This window comes from Apteryx rowi, unplaced genomic scaffold (assembly GCF_003343035.1).
Source record: "Apteryx rowi isolate R43461 unplaced genomic scaffold, aptRow1 scaffold_311, whole genome shotgun sequence".
Classification (NCBI taxonomy): domain Eukaryota; kingdom Metazoa; phylum Chordata; class Aves; order Apterygiformes; family Apterygidae; genus Apteryx; species Apteryx rowi.
Window position 1 is genome coordinate 381,796 of NW_020449542.1, and position 19,899 is coordinate 401,694.

The 19,899-nt window shown below is 33.7% G+C and overlaps 1 protein-coding gene across 12 annotated transcripts in view; it reads left to right on the top strand.

Moving 5' to 3' along the window:
* Nucleotides 1–19,899, top strand: part of PSPC1 (paraspeckle component 1) — a 592,911-nt gene that overhangs the window by 18,814 nt on the left and 554,198 nt on the right. For 4 of the 12 annotated variants that reach the window (XM_026070520.1, XM_026070519.1, XM_026070521.1 and 1 more), the window contains exons 7-8: nt 12,915–12,972; nt 16,844–17,013. The exons of 5 other annotated variants lie outside the window; for them this stretch is intronic. In XM_026070520.1, the coding sequence (XP_025926305.1) occupies nt 12,915–12,972; nt 16,844–17,013 (228 nt within the window). 3 more of the 12 variants (XM_026070526.1, XM_026070525.1, XM_026070524.1) reach the window with 3 other exon arrangements.

Here is a 19,899-nt window from a genome sequence, read left to right on the forward strand (position 1 = left end):
TAAGTCATAAGGTAGATATTTGGGAAACACTAGAATTTTGACCTTTTAATTCTGTTGCAATCAAATTTGAATGTCTGCACAAACTGCTTCAGAACATACTATGGTTTCTTTATATGAAATTACAAACAGATTAAGTGACCACTTGTAAGTAATTTTTGTGTCCCTCAGTGTGCTGTGAGATGTGCATAAATGTCTAGTACGAATTCAGGTGTTGCAGTACTACTAAGCATTCCCAGGTTTGTTCTGTTTCACAATAATTGATTCTTGCACCTGTTTTTAGATTGTCTGGTTTTGTTTATAAATTAATTTTCTTTCAGTAAGACTGATGATTCAGGAAACTAAAAGAATATGCCTCTGAAGATATTTCTATACAATGGCAAAATTGCCATCAGCTCTTGCCAGCTTTAGTGTGTTTCATGAAGCCTCAGATATAGGAAATGCCATTTTTGTTGAATTATTTATTGAAAGACTTCAAGTGCATTTGGTGTGCTTGTTTATAGAATACTCCATTTGTTTACTTAGTTTCTCCTGCTTTACTGATTTTATAGATGCAAATGAAAGTTCTGTTCCCTGTTAAAGAGCAGATTTAATTTGACTGTAGTTCCTTTCCATATATGTAATATAATTTCTGAATATTGTTATAGCTGGCAAGCTAAAAACTAGCTAACCAACTTAAATCAAACTTCTACAGATACTGAGTTCTTTATTTTTTTTCTCTTCTGACAAGTAAGAATGAGGCTTCTATAAATAAATGAGAAAGCTTTTGTTAAAGTAACTGTTTTGTTGATAAATGCTCTACATATTTTGAAGAAGCTAAAATTAATATTTGCCCTAATCATTTTCATTTTCTTTTCCTCAGCTACTGGAATTAAAGTTTGACTTGGAGTTTGTACATGTATTTACCCAGGCTAAGAAGAGATTAACTTTCAGTCCTAGATGTTGTCTACTTGGTACCTATTTTGGGCTGGTCTACCTATCTGAATCCTGAGATCTTACTTGGTGGCATTGAGAGTTGCAGCCAAGATAAGCTCCTGTACTTAGAAAAGGTTACCATTGTTCAAAGGGTCCTTTTCTTTAAAAAAAAAAAAAAAAAAAAAAAAAAAAACACCCCACCCAAGGAGTGATAAGTGAGTCCATAGATACAGTATTTTTTTGCTGTGAGGAATTCTGTCAGTAGATCTGATTGAATTGGTGAGTGTGAGGAGATCTTATTTTTAGATATGGTTTCTTTCTCCTGAGGTGCAGTGCCTTCTGAGTAGATTTTTCTTTCTTGGTGTGAGCAGTAAGCTTCTGACCTTTTGATCAGTCTCTAATACTTTACACACCAGTAGCTTGAAGTATGAAATTTTTAACAGTGGAAATCTGGTAAACTCAGGGACCTAGAAATGAGCCTATCTTAATGGGATTGTCTGTCTTTTGATACCAGGCTCAGTGCTATTCCTTGATTAAAATGCTTAGTTTTTCTCGTGAATCTTTGACAAGACTCATTTGTGTAGTGGTGTAGACGTCAAGTAGATTTATCTGATTACCAGAGCTACTACTGTTTTGGATTATTAAATCTTCCATGAGCATAGGGAATTTAATTCTGATAGGTCTGTCTCCCACTGAGTGTTTTGTTAGGTTTTATTTTAGTTTTTCAGGGTTTTGGTGTTACTGTTAGATTAATTAACATTTTTTTAACAAGCAGTGTGTTTTTTGGTGGGAAGTATTTGAGACAAGCTTCTGTACAGCTTTTTCTGTAATCGTTGGGGAGCTTGATGGCTTGGTTGATGGAAGCAGATTTTTAAAGTTTTAAAGGAGTGAACTAAATTCATTAAAGGTTAAAAGTTCTTTTCAACTGTTAAGATTTCGCACAATGGCTAAAGGCTCACTAATTTGTGTGAGATGAAAGAGGTATTTGTATTACCATGACTGGATCGAACTGTTTTTACTAGTGTTGCTGAATGCAATTTTGTTGATTGTTCTGTTAATGGAAAATCCTAGGGCTGTTAGCCGGTAAGCGTCCCTTTTACATGTATTCATACAAAAGATCTATGGACAAGGACAATCTAAGGTCAAAATTATGTTCTTTAAGCCTTGTTTCTCTTCTGTATGGGCTGTTGAAGTTTTTTATAAAAAATTAGTTCATTTGATTTACTTCCTTATTCCCCCTCTTCCTCCCCTTTTTTTGTTGTTCTTAATTGTTTAACATTTGTTTATCTTTATGTGAACTTGTATGTTTTTAGGTAAGAATCAGCAACTCTTGCTTGTTCCTATTACATTCTGATTCCCATTGTGTCCCTAACATGATTCTGACCTTTGGGTCGGTAGCACCTATATATAAAAGGTTTTTGTTTTATTTTTTTTGTTAAACATCTTTTGATGGAAGCCAACACTGTAGCTGAAGAGTTACTATGTGGGGGTTTGAAATGTGATCTTTGACTAAAAACCAGTGTTTTTCTTATTCCATTTGGATTTGTTCAAATGACCAGCTTCTTAAAGGTTTGGTTAAAAATACTAAAATTTGCCTGATGCATTGCCTGTCATTTTTCTGAATCAGAACTGCTTTATTCAAATGATTGGTGACTTTCTTCATTCAAGACTACTTAATCTCCCTCTTGTTTCATAGTAAATGGCCTCCAGATTTTATAATAGTGCTGGCTGGAAAGCCATGGAGTGGTGGGAGGGAGTGGCATTTTCATGCCAGGAAGCTTCATTGGTGCTTTGTTGTTTATGTTCTGTATTTAAGTGCTGTATGTGTGGACTGGCCAGAATTGTGTTAGGGAAATACCTAAACATTGAACCATTCTGATCTTAAACAACATTGGTAACTTGTGTATAAAAGACTGGATATATTTATGTTAGAAGTTTCTTCTACAGGATCTTTGTGTAGTGGTGAGAATGTACCTCCATCTTCGTTTGACAGTTTGACTTTCAGTTCCCTTTTGACAAACACCTGCATATTCTCACCACTTGGTAACTCAGGTCAGTTACAGAATAGCAACTACAATTGGATTTGATACTTTTCAGTTGTTACCATTTAATGTATATAGTATCTTCTTGGTATCGAAAAAATGTTAATTTAAGGGAATCTGGAAAATAATTATATTTAGTTTATTGTCATTATGAGTAGTGCTGCTGTTGTCGTAATTTAAGTTCATTTAGCAATATTGTTATATTTGATGTTCCATTTAAGAAATAGTTGCATTTTCACATAAACGCATACCTTATGATAAAAGTGTATTCTTCTTTGGCTTCCAAGTGAACATTCATGTCTTGTCCACTTCATCTCATACTTGATCATGAAGTCGAAGATAATTGTCTTTTTGAAACATGTAGTGTTCATTTTGTTAGTCTGAATATTTATTTTGACTTGTTTCATGTGCAAAAAACCCTATATATGCAAAATCTAAAATGTTGCATTGTTTTATAATGCCCAATTTTCAGTTAAATATTTTACTATATTCTATATTTGTTTCTACATGATAGCTGGTACAGTTAGCCCATTTGTTGTTACTGGTTAGACAGCCCTTCAACTCTACACCCACCAAGGAGTGAATTGTGGAGTATGTCTTTAAATGAAATGATTTGCAACTTGTTCTTGTGAAAGTACAGTATCCTCTATGCTTCCAAAGATGTATCATTTCTGTTTTGATATTTAAGTATTCTCATGCCATTCCTTTAGCTAAAGTAAAACCAGAATGAGTCTAAGATGAGCTTCAACATAAAATTCTCTAGTATGTTTCCGAAAATGAGAATGTATTGTGAATGTAATGTGAATAGATTGAACTTGGAGATACGGTGGACATTGCTTTCAGAAAATAGCTTTACGGGTAAGTAAAGAGTTAAGTGCCTGAAATTGATTTTTCAGTTGATTGAAAAATTATTTGCGTTATGTTCAGCTATTGAACTGCATTTAACTTGTGTTTTTCATTATTGTCATTCATAAAATGAAGCTAATATGAAACGGGAAAAGTGTTTTTAAATATTGGTTTTGTGGATCTTAAGCAGATCTTGACTCCTGGTGAACCAAGTTCATTGACAGAATGTTTTAGTGAGCAAGTGACTATCAAGAGTTATTGTATAAATTTCTTATTTAATTTTTTAAATGATTTGTGTATTTGTGAAACTGTTCATCTCTTCTAAGCATCTCTGTCCCCTGAAAAGTTTTAAATTTTAAATATTTCCAAATTTTATCTTTATTGGAGAAGCAAAATTTTATCTTTGTTGTAAGTGGTAGCCAGAAGATCAAGGGGAAGTTTTGACTAGATTAAATACCTCTGTTGATTGCTGTTGAGTAGTCAACAGTAGTGGGGTCTGAAAAAATTCTGTCCTTGTAAAAGAAGCTACTCTCAGAGAGCATTTGATCTGCATAACCATAGACAGTGAAGGGATTTAGCAAGTTTTTTTTTTTTTTTAACTGAACAGTGAGATGGTGATGATTAAAGCATGAAAGTAAAATGTTTGGATTTTATTCTTATCTGCTTTTGATCATATGCAATTGGAGCCAGACTTTGCCATTGATATGCATTAATTTTTTGGCTGGTAGATAATGTTTTCTGCAGGTTGTGAGAAAATGAAGAACTACAGTTAATTCACCTTTTTATTGAGTTTTATTCTGTGGTGCATTATATGAGGGGAAATGAGAGAGGTGGTGAGAAAACCTCAGACATTAATATCTTAAGGCAGTACTTCAAACAGTATTTCTCAAAATGCAGAGAAGCATCAAGTAACTACAAGACTAAAAATAATTTTGCAGAAAAGACAAATTTCAATAGGGAACAAATTTCTATATTCAACAGAGTAGGTTCTACTATAAATCTTTGCTAATCTTAGGCTATTTTCTGTTTTAGCAATTTTACAGATTGTCTTTTGAATTTTTGGCCCATAGTAAAGCATTCTCAAAGTAGAAGTTTTGTGTATAATGAAGCTGCAATAGCCATGAAATTTTTTCATCTCTCTATATAGGTGTATCTCACATAGAATTAGACTTTCCTCATATCTGATAAAATGTCTAAAGAGAACATATAAGTTTTTACACTAAAAATGAATTTATTGGTGTTTTTATTCAAGTTGTTGAGACTTCGGATTTTTCTGTAGAAGATTGCAGTTGTCAAGCTTTGTTCCTGAGGTCACTAGGAAAAGACACTTAAAGTCTGTTATAGGTATAAAGACAACTTCTGTAGTAGCAATGACCACTTTTTAATATTGCAGATAGATGAATATTTCTTCATGCTAATCAGTGACTGAATTGTCAGTTGTGTCCGTGATAAAATTTCCTAAGTGCCTATTAATGAATGTCTTACAAATAAGTTTTATATTATTACATTTTGCCTTAGTGTTCTGTTCACTTGCTCTGAGATTAAAAAAAAAAAAAAGTGGTGACTATCCATGTTTTTTTCCATTTTGGAGTTGASTTGTCTTCTCTAGTTTGTTTGCCATATTTCATATACTTCAGAAAAGTGGCTGTATTCTGCTTCTCACAAGGTAGCAGTGATAAAATTTCTCCACTGCATAACAGAGCAGATATTCTGGTCTGTTTTCATAATCTGTTTTCTAACCCTTCTTTAGCCTTTAAACTAAAATTTTGAAAAGATCATTTGTTGACAGTTACTTTAACTAATAATTCACTGACAGTAACTCTTCACTACAAATAGGTTTCACTCTAAGGTATTAGCTGTTTTCAGTTGACTCTTGAAAGAATTTCAGCCAGCTCTTAAGTTGTCTTCTTGCATCAGTATTTTTCTACAAGATTCTTTAGTTTTCTGTGCTCCGATTGTGAAGCAGGTAGCTGAAAAACACTTCCAGACTGRAACAAGCCCAGTGTGCCCAAAATATGGAATTCAGTTCCAGAATAGCAGTGATGTTTAGGAGTCTTTACTGTCATGAAAAACAAATTATTTCCTCTTTCTTTTATGGTATTTTAGTCCACATTTTGTGTAAAGAAATTATATCTCTGATCTAGTTTTCCTTTTTGATTGTAAAAAATGTATATACTCATGTTCTACCAGATGTTACAGGCTCTCTTATAGATTGAACTAGAATATTTTGGATTTAGAAAGAATCAAATAAGAGAAAGAGGGACATGTGAAATACAAATAAAAATCTGTTTGATGAACTAGTGGTTGAAAGAGCATATGGACTACTGTCTCTTATAAACAGAAAGTTTGTATTTGAAAAGTATGAAATCTAATTTTTCTTAGTCAAGACACAAGAACAGCAAGTATGCTATATTAATAAACTCAGCTGTCCTGTGTTGGATTAGATTTTGAGGACAACTTATCTTGCGAGTCATTAAAGCTAGTCTTAAAAAAAAGATGGCTTACAGCAGTATCTTTGAGGTAATAGCAGTATAAAGATTGTTCATTCTTGAAAATTTTTGGTACTTGTAATCAGATTGCATTAAGACTTTAGCTGCTATAGATGACTAACTTTTAGTGTTAACATGTACTTGTGGTTTTCAAATACTTGGTTAATGAAGCTGTACAATTGAGTAGCGTCCTATCCAATTTTTTGTTAATTCTGTATAAAATGTCCTAGTCTATGTTGCAAGGCATGTTAAGACTGACATTTTTAATATGATGTTATGTTAGTTGTCTTGCATGTTACTAACAAACTTAATTTTCTTTTGCAATATCTCTCTCTAATACTTATGATAATGGCTTTAAAATACAGTCTGTTTTAAGTAAAATAATTCTGTGTATGTTTTTAAGGAATAACTTCAGCTTAAAGAAGAGGGTTTTTTGGGCCTATGTTAACTCCTTTTGGCTTTTCTGTGGGGTTTAGATGTTGAGGTCTTCTCTCAGCAACAGAGGGCTCTACAAAAGGTGTAGAAGGGAAGTGAGGGAAGGTCTCACGAAAGTTGAAGGCCTTTCCTGTTTGTTAAACAAAAAGCAAAGGACAAAGACATGCAACATGGAGGTTTTTCCCAAATGAAAGCTTAGTGGGGGAATATACTGTATAAATGATGGTTTAAAAAACTAATTCCTGTACCTTTTTTTGTTCATTTATTTTTAAAGAAATTGTCCAGTTCTAATAATTACCTTACTTTAGAATATTATTGAAATAATGGGATTATTTGTGTAAGAAATGCACTGAATTAATAATCTTTTTTCCATATGGGAAATCATAATTTTTGGTCAACAGCTATAATTACCATTGTAACTATCATTAGGAATGCTTTTCCAATAAATGCTAAAAACATTTGTATGTATATGTACATATAAGTACAAATATGCATGTATATATACATTATATGCATGTGTAAAAACATGTTGGAATATATATCTGTGTCTATTTAATGCAGTGTATATTGCTGCTTTTATTGATTAGATTCTTGCAATTTTGGTATTTTTAGAGGTGTAACTTAATCAGTGAGTCAGCTTCATCAATTCTATTCATGACCTGAATCAGCAAGGAGGAAACTGGCTTAAACTATCTGCTCTAGCCTTGTTAGAATGTTTTTCTCAAAGGCCAAGTCCTATTGACAACTTATTAAACCTAATGAAAATTCTTGTATTTGCTACATGAAAATAGGACTGTATAGCTTCACATATATTGTAGCAGTTCCTTAGTGTAATGTGTTTTCATACTTAATTTTGTATGGTACAGGAGAGCTCATTTTTTTTCAAACTCCTGTATGGAAACAGTCATTTGGTTCACAGACTGTAGAGTATTTTAGGTTGTCAGGAATTTCAGGAATCATCTAGTACAGCTCTCAACTTGAGGAGAGGCTAGCTCTGGCTTTAGGTCAGGTTGCTCAGGGAGGTGCACAAAAATCTTGCATGTTGAAATTTGATCAATGTTTTTCATTTACAGTTATTTAAAGTTACTACCTCTGGGATAATTAGAACTATTTTTGGTTACTGCAGCTTTAGAGATTTTACATACAGGTCTTAATCTGTGAGTAAAAACTGAGGGTAAAAGGTAAAATGGGGGAGGAGAAGGCTTTTTTACTTTAACTCCTAACTGGCAACTTAACTTCTAAAGAGCTAGTCATTGGAGTGAACTGGTAGAAATTCTGAAGAAAACATACATAATGTGTACTCAAAAGTATCCCATGCATTCTAGTTTTGGGTGCCTAACCAGTGATTTTAACAGCTTCAATAATTAATGTCTTTAAAATACAGCCCTCTTTCAGTAAATTATGATTTTGTGTAAATCAGTAGCTGATGGTTACTATTCTGTTCTGTCAGTCCATGATGGAAGGGAAAAATTTATGATTAAGGAAAGCTATGACAAAATTAGTTATGCTTCCTAGAAAGACCTTTGGAAATAGTTTTTCTTACCTAGAAAGACTTAATGAAATAAACCAGTCCTAGAAGAAAATAATACATTCTAGTAAGAGGTAGAGAAATGTCTTGCATATTTTGTCAAATATGAAGTTTGCTAGAGAGCAAGTTCAGGTTCCACATACTGAAAACAGGTAAGAAAATCAGTAGCGTGAATTAATATTTCGTGGTGAACACACCACTTTGATAACTGTGTGCTTATTTATGAAGTTATTGATTTTTAATGTACAAACTTGAGTTGATGTAGGAAATTTTGTGCTTTAATAAGGCATTTTTTTGATGCTGTGTCTTATTATTTTGGTCACCATTTCTTAGGTGAAAGATGAGTGGATAGCCTTACATGAATTGGGAATTGCATTTCTCGGCCACAGACACTTGAAGGGAACTATATAATCTGTCTTCTGATATGAACAGATATTTAATATTTCTGTTGATATCTTGCTTTTTCCTGTTCTAAGTTATTCAGTGGTACATATTCCATTTCATATAAGTTTTTTGACAATTTTGTTACAGTGAATACTGTGTCATTTGGAGACAAGGTTTTTAATTTCTTTGAACTGCTGAAATTACAAGGCCTGTTCCCAGGAAAAAGAGTAATGTCAGTTTGTCAAAACAATGTCAGTAATGTCGATTTAAAAAAAAAAAAAAGTTTCAGTTTTTAACTACTTGTGTTTTCATTTTCAATGTGAGAGAGGAATGGCATCTGATGAAAGCTCTCCTGTATCTCATCCAGGTTCCTTTTCAAAACTGATAAATTTCATGAAGTTATGGAGAGTGGATTTAAGAATGTACTAATATCTTTTAAAAAATAGAAGAATCATCCTGGCAGTTTTCTGTTTGCTTAGACAACTGGTATCAATGGTGATGGAAGTGTAAGAACATTGCTATGCCTGATACATATTGAGTGCTCAAGAAATCTCATTTACAATGCTTGTAAAAAGGGCAGAATCCATAAAATATCAAATGTACAATGTGTATGTAACTGAAACTGGGAATGGTCAATATTTTCATGTAGATCTAGTTTCTACAGTTGGCATTAAAACCTGAGGAAATCTCACTTATTTTTAATATGTACCTCTAAAATAACTAGCAAGTACAATGCTGTAGTTAGTTGCAATTATATCAAATTTTCTAAAAGCAGATTATTCAGATGAATCAGACCTTTTGAGGTTTGTTGGTATTGAGTTCTAAAGCATCTTATTAGAATCATGCAAAAGAGAAGTCATTAGGAAATTTGTCCTTTTGTGTGAAGAATTGTCCTTTGACAGTACTGTTTGCTTTCCCTTGATCCCATTCTTCTTTCTAGGATTTTCCTAAAGCTTATATTACACTTTATTACACACCCTTTGTCTTTTATGGTTTACTTTTCCCCCTGTAATTGTATATTATCCATTTTTCTTGTTCTCTTCCAGTTTGAGTCCTTTTACCAGACACTGCAACTTCAGAGGTTCTTAACCACCTCCCTACCTATTTCTCTAGTAACAGATTAATCCTCCTCTCTCTAGCTGCTCAATTTTAATTCCCTGTTATGGGTACTAATGGGTGGCTTCAGGAAAAGGGCTGAAGCAGGCTACTACTCAAAAGAAGAATGGGCAATCACATAGTGAGAAAAGAAGCTCTGAGAAGATGATCCAGTTCTCATCCTTATGTTTCACAAAGGGGTTGAGTGTCAAAGAACAGAGCCTTCAGGTAGGCTAGAATATCAGTGAGCTGTGGCTCAGCTGCTTCACTCTTACTGCCTGTTGGTATTCCCTTCTTGGTGGTATTTTAGACAGATGCCATAGAATGGTGGACTTAACTGCAGTAACTTGTTCATACACACATAGTAAAAAGTTGTCTAGGTCATGATTTGTGTGGGATAGAACTGAGTTTTTGTCAACACTGGGCTCCTTCAAATACAAGGTTTTGTAAATGATCTTATCTAAATATGTTTTTATAGTTACTATGTAAAGTGTTTAATTACATTCATGATGTATGCTATCAGTTGACATTGGAAGCTATTTTCTCTGATAGGGGATTTATCTTATATGTGCTAATTCAGTGTTAATTTTATAGATGAAGAATTTCCTCATGCCGAAAATTCAACAGAATGCTACAAATTGTGAAAATACAACAATAGGAAGAGAGGAATAATAGTTTTTGGTAGGCGTGTTGACAGATTAATAGACAGCAGAGATCATAAGGCACTTCAGTGGATCTTGAGTCTAAAGCTGAAATGTTTTTTACATGGTAATAAGTCAACACCAAAGTTAAAGATGCAAAGTGGCAAATACTTATTTGGGCTTATTGTTACAAAGATTAAACTAGCAAAAAAAAAAACAAAAACAAAAACACAGCCCTCCATTCCTCTCACTCCCCCTTTACCTCACATTTGTTGTACTTATTGTTAATTGAAGACTTGTAGCATTTTTGGCAAGCTGAGAAATTAAGGGTGTATCAAAGCTTACCAATGCTTCTATCCTTCACAAAACTGAGTTCTAGTAATTAGTACACTTCTATAGCTCTATATTTAATATTCTTCTCTACCTGGTTTCATACTCAGCCCTGCCTTGTATAGCACATTTCACAAAGTACTGTGCAGTGGAATCTGAGATACTTAAATTCTTGTTTTGTGTTGCAAGAATTGGAAGTGTCCCAAATGAGGTTATGGGCAGTAATTCAAAATCTGATACATTCAGTTGTAGCTAAAGAATATCCCTTGTTTCTTTGTGGCTTCTCTGAGGTAATTTGTTTATACACACACAAATGCTTGCATATTTACATGATGGATGTAAATAGGTAGCCATGGTGTCACTCTACCATGCTGGGCTAAGAATTGGCATTAGCGATGAAATACCACATTTTTTCCTTCTATCCCCTAATGTCAGGGYTAAGGTATAATAGTAGACTGATAACAACAAAGTTGTATACTGATTTTTGTGACTAACTAGCTGGTATCAATTTATAGATATGATTGCCCCTTGCAGGGATACTGATACTACTAAATGCTAGTAGACATTGCTCTGAAAGGTTTGACAAAATTGCATGGTTCTGTAGGATATAAAGGTTTAAGGTGAGTTATAGGATTGGAAGAGGAGGTCCTTCTTAAGATGTTCATCAGTTGACTTTCACAGCTGGACCTTAAAACCTGCTTCTGTCTTTTAGTTATGAGCCCTAACTTCATTAAGAGGCATTTCATCCAAAATGGTGTTTAATCATTCTTGTATTAAATACACTTACTAGGCTAATATGATTTACCAGAAACAAAACTATTGACCCGAGAACCTTTTGTCATATACGTTATGACAATTTCCTATACCAGGATATTTTTACAAAACTATTGACTCTCTTCTGTCAAATATTGGTGATTGCTGCTTTAAATGTGTGAAGGTAGAAGACTCTCAGATTTGTCATCCAAAACATGATTGAATGAAAAAGGACCTTTGTGAAACTGTAGAAATACTATGAATGTATTTTGACATGGTTAATATTTCAGTTTAAAAGTTGCTTTTAGCAAGACTGATTCAGTTGCTCAGGATAATGGAATTTGTTTCAAAGGGTGCCTGAATTTATACTCATAAATCGTAAGTGGAATGATTCAGGTAATTTTTTTCTTTTCACATATGCTTATTGTTAAGACGCATGTGTGTTCACTCTGAGGTGGAATATACTTTGGCATTCTTGCGGAAGATTCATAATGAAGAAAAATGTTACTTGTTTTTGGTACAAATTTGATTATTTTTCATTTTGAACTGTGAAATTTGTTCTATTTTATCCTCTCAATGTAAATGGTAATATTAAAATTGTCTAGAATTTTAGTTGTCTGTGATAGGTGTACCTTGTTCTCCCCTAAGTGATTTTTGCCACTCTGGTTCTACTTTTAGTTTTGAGTATTGTTTCATTGCAGGCCATGGTTCATGATCAGTAATGTCAGAAATCTTTTTTCTGGTGGATAATTGAGAATCAGTTGAATCTGCATCAATTTGGCATGTCATTGTATTTGTCTGTTTAGCATAAATGCATGTTACATAGTTTGATACTGCATTTTTATGCTAGCTGCAAAAAGAGGGTCAGTATCTGATCTGGCATAACAATAGCATGACATAAGCGATTTATCGGAAAATGTGCCACCACTGAGTTAACAGTCAAATTTATTTGAACAAAATTGAACTGGAAGATTGACTTTATATGCCATAGTATAACCCATCCAAGCTTGGTTTCAAATCAACAGCAGCATTTTTGAGTCATAAAGCCAGATTGACAGTATTGTTGAACCACGGCCATTAGGCAGCATGGTAATAAGACATCTTTATTTACACTTTACTACATAAATATACTGCTTTTTATTAAGGAAAATAGTGAAGGTGGATTTATGTGCAGTTGATCACATTACTATTTGGAGACTAGATGGCTGCATCTGATAAATGAAACTTGTGATATTATCCTCCTTTAGCATTGTGCAAAAATGCACAGCATTGTTCTATTGAACTTATTACTGCATTCCATTTTATAAAAGCAAGGGAATATATTTAATTTTATTCCTTGTACACTTTTGTAATCAATGAAAACTTTTAAAACTTGAAAATCTTTATTTTTGTGGAGTAAATGGGAATGTTTAAGTTCTAAGAATGATAGGTTGACCATGAAAACTATGTTTACTTTCAGAGAGAACAGGAAATGAGAATGGGTGATATGGGTCCTCGTGGAGCAATAAACATGGGAGGTAGGGATCTGAAGGAAAAAGGCTTCTGTAATTTAAAATTTCGTTTCTTTGGGACTGTACATGTTACTCATACTAGTCATTTGTGACAAGTACTGGTTAAAAGGAATAAACAATTTCATATTAGGAAATACAAATTCTCACCCATTTTGCTTCCAAACAGTGCTTTTTTTTTTCCAGTGAGTATCTGTTTGTATTTTATTTTGAATACATGTGGGAGAAAAAATGATGCACAAGTTAGGAGAAGTAAAAAGGCAAGAAAAGGGGATATTCTTGAATTCATCTGATAAATCAGATATCAGAGCAGATGAATATCTGCATATCTGATCTGATATCTAAATCTTTTGTTGTTTAAGTGTTTAAAGTTATTTTGGGGGGCTACCTGATCAGAAAAATCGTGACTGTAATTGCATGCAGTGAAGTGATTTAGAACTTAAAATAGGTCAGTTCTTGTTGACATACTCAACAAAAGATTAATGGATAATGAGATTGGTATCTTAATTTATTGCAAGTCTGTACTTGCAAATATTCTCAGTTCATTTTTGTGATTTATAGTATTGTCACTGCTAAAAACTGGTACTGTGAAGTCTCAAAAAGTGTGTTCTTAATTAGCACTTGCTCCATATATTCACACTGAAACAATTAGGAATTTTTTGTTTAACCAGAATATCTGCTTTTAAACAATACTGAACTTGGAATATTTCTTAAAAAACAATCTTATTAAATGATGTTAACTATCAATATATGTTGTTAGGAAGCTTCCTAGCATTTATAAAAACAACTTAAAATTGTAGACTTAAGAAAAGTTAGTATCGTTCTTGTGTATTATAAATTTGAAAGTATATGCAAAGTTTATTAAACGCTGTGCTTAACTTTGCTAATGTGAATTTATGCATTAATGTATTTGTTCAGTCCAGGTTTCAAATACCTTATTCACTTTGTTGCATTCACCAATAGCAACACATTTACAAATGTGCAAAACTGATTTTTCTTTTGGAAAATATTTTTGAAAGCTTTAAAAATAACTTTAAAGGAAGACATTGTAAAGACCAAGTAATCTAGAAATAATATTCTGAAGCATAAGTTTTGACTGGTAATTTTTACTTTATAGTTGTATTTTTGCGTGTTGTTTTCATGTGCTCTACTTGAAAATTTCATTTAATTAGGAAACTTAAAATATTGATATTGTGGAAACTTCTAATGCCAATTTTTCAGATCTGCAACATATGCTTTTTACATATATATTCTAAATCTTTCTAGATGCATGTGTATATATAGCAGTCAGTTCACTGCCCTTCACTTTTCTTACCAGATTTTAATGCTTAATATTTAGGTCCATCATAGTCTTGTTTTATAAGGTTTCAGCTATGACTTGATTTAAACTTATTAAAAATGACTGCTTTTTGAAATAAATRTGTAATTTCAAAAGAGGTTATAGTAACAGCTAAATGCTTTTTTTAAAAGGGGAAAGTATCATAGCAAGTAGGTAAAGATGGTGCTTTTTCCACAGTATATGGATTTTAGGTTAGTTTGTAGAGTTTTTTTAAGCCCAATAAAAAGCACTGATGTTGCAGTAGACTTCTAAACAGTAATCCTTTAATTATTGGTCCTAATGTATCTTTCTCACTATTGCTCTTGGAGCTAACTTTATTTTTAGCTGGCTTTTACTTGTGCTACTTGCAACTTTTATCTGGGACAGTGGGGAACTGGGATGTCTTCAGCAGTTGAAGAATCTGCATGTTAGGGTTATTGGAAAGCAAGGTACCTTTGTGCTGTGTTTAATTAGTGTAGAGCTGACTTGTGCAAGAGCACTCACCTGTACATCGTTGTCTGCAGCAAACAAGTTCTGAGAGAATATATGAGCCACATGATAGCATTTGACTGGATCTGCGGTGCTGGGTCCAGCTAATAAACCTTTCTCTAATATGGAGAAGAATGGCTTTATGGGAATTCTCTCTCCTTTGAGGATTGTTGACTGTGGCTTATTACCAGCTGCATCAGACCTTGCCACCTGCAACTTGGTTATTTAGAGTGCATGTAACTTTGTCACAGTTGAAGGGTAATTTCACATGAATTACATCTGGCCAGCTGGGCTATGCCAAGTTTAATTAGCACCCTGGTAAACATGCTATAGATAATAGAGCGTGGACTGGTTTTAATTAATTGTAGTAACAACACTGAACACTGCCATCGTGATACTCGTACTGGGTATTTTTAGCCTCTGAAAACAAAGGTTTCTCTTTATGTTGGCAGTTCTGTACTCCTCTCCCTTTCCTTCCATATTTAGTCCTTAAATGGGTGGCACTAAAAACCAGTTCTATTGCATACTCAATAGTAGTTTTCTCTTGGATTGCAGAACCTGCTTCTACCTGCACCATGAACTAATCATGCTTATGGGTATCTAAGAAGCACCTGATCTACACATGCCTTGGCTCTGGCTTGGTGTTGTAGGGAGAGGTCTTGGCGAAGCATCTCGTGGCAAAACTCAAGCGAGTTTTGCTTTTTGAAAATCTTAGGACTTCTGTCTTGTCTAATAAAGTTGTGTAGCACTTAATGCATGGCACTTTGCATAAATTAATTTTGCTAGACAACTTGTGGTTGGTGTGAATGTAGATGACCAAGTCTGCAATTTTAGCAGCAATATCTTGGATGTAGTGATTCACCGACTGCTGTGATACTTGTGCTCAGTGCAGGTTATAAAGATGCAGTTTTGCATACATGCAGATGGTCAAAAAACTGTATTTGGGCTAAATGACCTGCTTATGATGATGCTCATTTTTATATTCATTACTGGAAAAGTTGTAGTTCTGATGAGAGGTTGATTTTTGGAATGGAAATGACAAATAAGTTCTAGTCTGGCAACATGTCTGTTATTTCTTGATTGGGCTCAGGTGTTGCCATGATGTAACATGGGCTAGTTTCTCAAGGCACATTTTCTTGTTATCAGATTTTGGATGCACACTGTCAGTTGAATAGGATGGATTATGAGTGTGGAAAAACGGTGCATCCCCACCAATCTCGTAATAGCAGACATTAATATGATTTAAATAGTTAGACCTTTTCTTTTAACAACATTATAAAATGTTACAAGTGCAGTTTTACTTACCTGTTGAGCATATTAGTGGTACTGGCAGAGTGATGTTTCGTGGCAGATTAAGGTGCCCTACTAAATATTGTAGCTAAATGTTCTCCTCAAAGGATGTTTTTGAGTTTTTCTACCTCTTACTGTGAATCAGAATTTTGGAGGAGGCTATGTTCCTTTTTCAAATGTCACTTTCAGTTGCAACAAAACTTTCCTTAATCTTCTGGTATTTTTACTATAATCAGATTTAAATGCTAGATTTCTTTCTGTCATGTTACAAATCTTGTATTGTAAAGTTGAGTGCCACTTTTGCTATTGCTTTTAGATGCTAGACTAATATCCTGTAACACATTATACACCTAATGTTAATATTGGTAGAACAGTTCTTGCGTACTTAATATGATGTTATAATCATGACAGAGCCAGGTTGTGTTATAGCTATAAATTATTGCAAGTTCAATTGACACTTTTTTCTAATTTGTGATGTGTACTCTCTCTCTGTATATATTATATGGACACTTAAATTCCTGTGCAAAAACCAGTACAGCTATATTTAGCTGCAAAATTCAAGATTCTCAAATAAGGCAAATTATATGATGCAAAATAAGGGAATTAATGAAAATCTGTTTAAAAGCAGATGATTGAGATAAATGTACAGTCTCAAAGAATAAAGTTTTTTATATTTCAAGTATTGGAAGTCTTGTACATTTGGCTTTTTAAATACTGTAAATTGTTTGTTTATTCTTGTAAAATTCAGATAGGACAGCTCTAAGTATAGATTGTTTTGCATAGATGCGTTTAGCCCAGCACCTGCTGGTAACCAAGGCCCTCCTCCAATGATGGGTATGAATATGAACAACAGAGGAACTTTACCTGGCCCTGCAATGGGTCCTGGTCCTTCCATGGGGCCAGAAGGAGCTGCAAATATGGGAACACCAATGATGCCAGATAATGGAGCGGTGGTAATGTATCACAAATTTAATTACTTTGAATAGCTGTCATGTCTCATGGCACACTTTTGTTACCAAAGATATTTTCACACTGAGTAAGAGTGTGCTGTATGTTTTGAGTCTGTTAAAAGTAATTGGTAAGACTTGCTTGTTCATGAAATCATTTGCAACACAGAAGGGAAATCTTTATTTGATATTAGAAGAAAATTGTAAAAATCCTACCTCCTCAGGAATGGGATGAGTTCTTTGGTCAGTAACCAGACTCTTTAAATTGAGAATGGAAGGTACAATGCTTCTGGTAAAATTTTGCATGTATTATCTGTCATGCAAAACTCTTATTGATGCAAGGAAATCACTTCTGTGAACGATATACCAGACTAACATGTAAATTTAGGTATTTGCTATTTTTTTCTTTTGTGAAATTAAATTGTGTACACTAGCCTGTTTTTTTTGTAATCAGGTGATCAATTAGATGTTAGAAGCTATGTGTAGTGTGAAAATATCTTTGTGTAAACTACTAATTTTTTAAAGTGACTTTAGTGTTCATGCATTTCCTTTCTAACAGTGTGTTGAACGCACCAGTAGAGATCATGACAGTAATTACACCCCTAAGAGAATAAGTATGCCAACAACCGTTAGGGATAATTGCTCTATCAACATAAGAAAAAGAATATTGCCTAGTTGCCAAGGGCAAGTAAGAACATGCTGTTGACATTCCGAACTTCAGTATTGAGAGCAGATATGCTTTTGGTCTGCAGTCAAAGCACTAGCTGTTTTCACTCTGTTCTCACAGCCATTCATTTTTCCTAGCTGTCATGTCTTATGTAGAGAAACAACTATGTCATTTTTAATATCTGATTTTTACATATTCTCAGTATTCTTGTGTAAATAGATATCCGGGATATTCTGGTGATAGTGTGATATAAAGGAGTATGTAGAGTAAACAGTGATTGTTAGTTTTACTGGAACACTGTAGCATTTTATAGATTAAATTTCTTTTGTATATCCCACCTCAAAAGAAAAAAAGAACAGAATCAGTCAGTGACTGAGTGGCCTATATTATGAAGTGTTGGTAAAATCCTTTGTTCTTTGGGGGAAACTGAGATTTTGACTGAGTGCCAAATACTTACTGAATCTGGTCTTTATCAGTTAAAAGGGAGGATCTCACTTCACATCATAGGGACGAGCTCATTTTATCAGTTGAATCGTTTCTCACAAAGGGGCCAGGGAGGAAGCGCTGCTGTCAGAGAGGCTTTTTGCTGGAAACTACTATGTTACTGCATTGTGTCACTTCTGAACTTGCTCTCCCCCTCCCCCCAAGATATTTCTTGCTAGCTTTTGTTTTTTTCTCATTAGAAAAAGAAATGTAGGGAAAATTGCTGGTGCAGTTTTACAAGACTGAAGGCTGAAGAACTTAATTTTGGTGTTCTCTGGTCACCTCTGGAACATTCTCTTGTGAACTGGTGTGAGGAAAGAACGTAGGATCTTAAATCTCAAACTGTTGTTTTTCTACAAAAGATCATTTCAGATGTGGAAATGTAGGAAATTTACTGACATTTCCGAATGGCTGGATAGAGTGATAAGCATGTCCAAAAAGACCACAAATAATTCGACTTGCATTTTCTTCCTGCATGTCACTGAAGGACAAATTAAATAGATGCTTTTTCATTTTGCACTTTCAAGGTTTTTAATTTGGGGGGCGGGCCTCTACAGAAAGGCATGGCTGCCTTGTATTTTTGCTGTTGTTGGAAAGACACTTTTAAATCCTTTGAGGACTGTCTCCTAAAATGCTGTTATGAAAAATTTTTGTTTTCATTGAGAGAAAATAGACAAGAGGAGTTATAGACAGTGCAGAAATGTAGTTTCCTCTTTTTTAATATCGTATGTTCTCCTGAATTTCTTCTTAGTGTTAGTTTTATTTTTGCTATTAAATTATGGTCATGTCTCATATGAAGAAGTAGTACTCCACAGCCCTCTTCTGGCCTTCAAAAAAATCGAGGCAGTCTTTTTTTTTCTTTTCCCCCCACTGCTATCTTTTGAGAAAGTATTTTTGAATTTAAAATAATGTTTTTCATACTTTATTGTAGATAGTTAATGATTGCAGTTTTCTCTTCAGCTGGAGAGAGAGGTCTGTGGGGAAAATAGTTGTCCTTTGTCCAGAAGTTAAACTGTAAAAAATTATTAGGAGTATGTAGTTAACTATTGAAGTTTGTTCATATCCATTGCTAGCAAGCTGGTATGAGCTAGACAGTTCTTAACTATCTGCAGTGCTGCAGTTCTTAAGGTAGTTTGGGGCGATAGTAGATCTTTATGCTGCTGTTGAACTATTTTAAAACTAAACAATACATTTCCCTAGACAATGTTAACTTTTTAACAGTGTGTATATATATACACACCCATGGGCTAAATTGCATATAATTATTTGATCTATATAGATGTAATAAAATGCTGCTTTAAATTCATATTTATAAAAAAAAATGTATTACAGACTTTAGAACTGTTGAGCTCTACTACTATGACTGGAATTATACTTTCAGAAGAATTCTTCCTTGATTCCAGCTTATAAATAAAGTGGTAATCTTTACTGTTCTGGTTGAACTTTGAATACCTGGGCAGTTAATGTAGGTCCCTGTACAGAAAGAATTTCTTTTGAAAGTATAGCTGTTCTGAACAGCTTAACAATGGATTACTTGATGACCTGTGTACACTGTAATATGTGCCTTTAGCTTATGTTATGTTGAGGTAATGTTTTAGATTTTATCTTGTGGGGTTTTATTTTTAAATATTTGCAAAAGTACTGAACAGTAAGTACTCAAATGTGTGTTTGCTGTTTTGAGTCTTAATTGTTATAGTGAAATCTATGTAAGCACATTTATCTTTAATATTAGGCATAGAAGT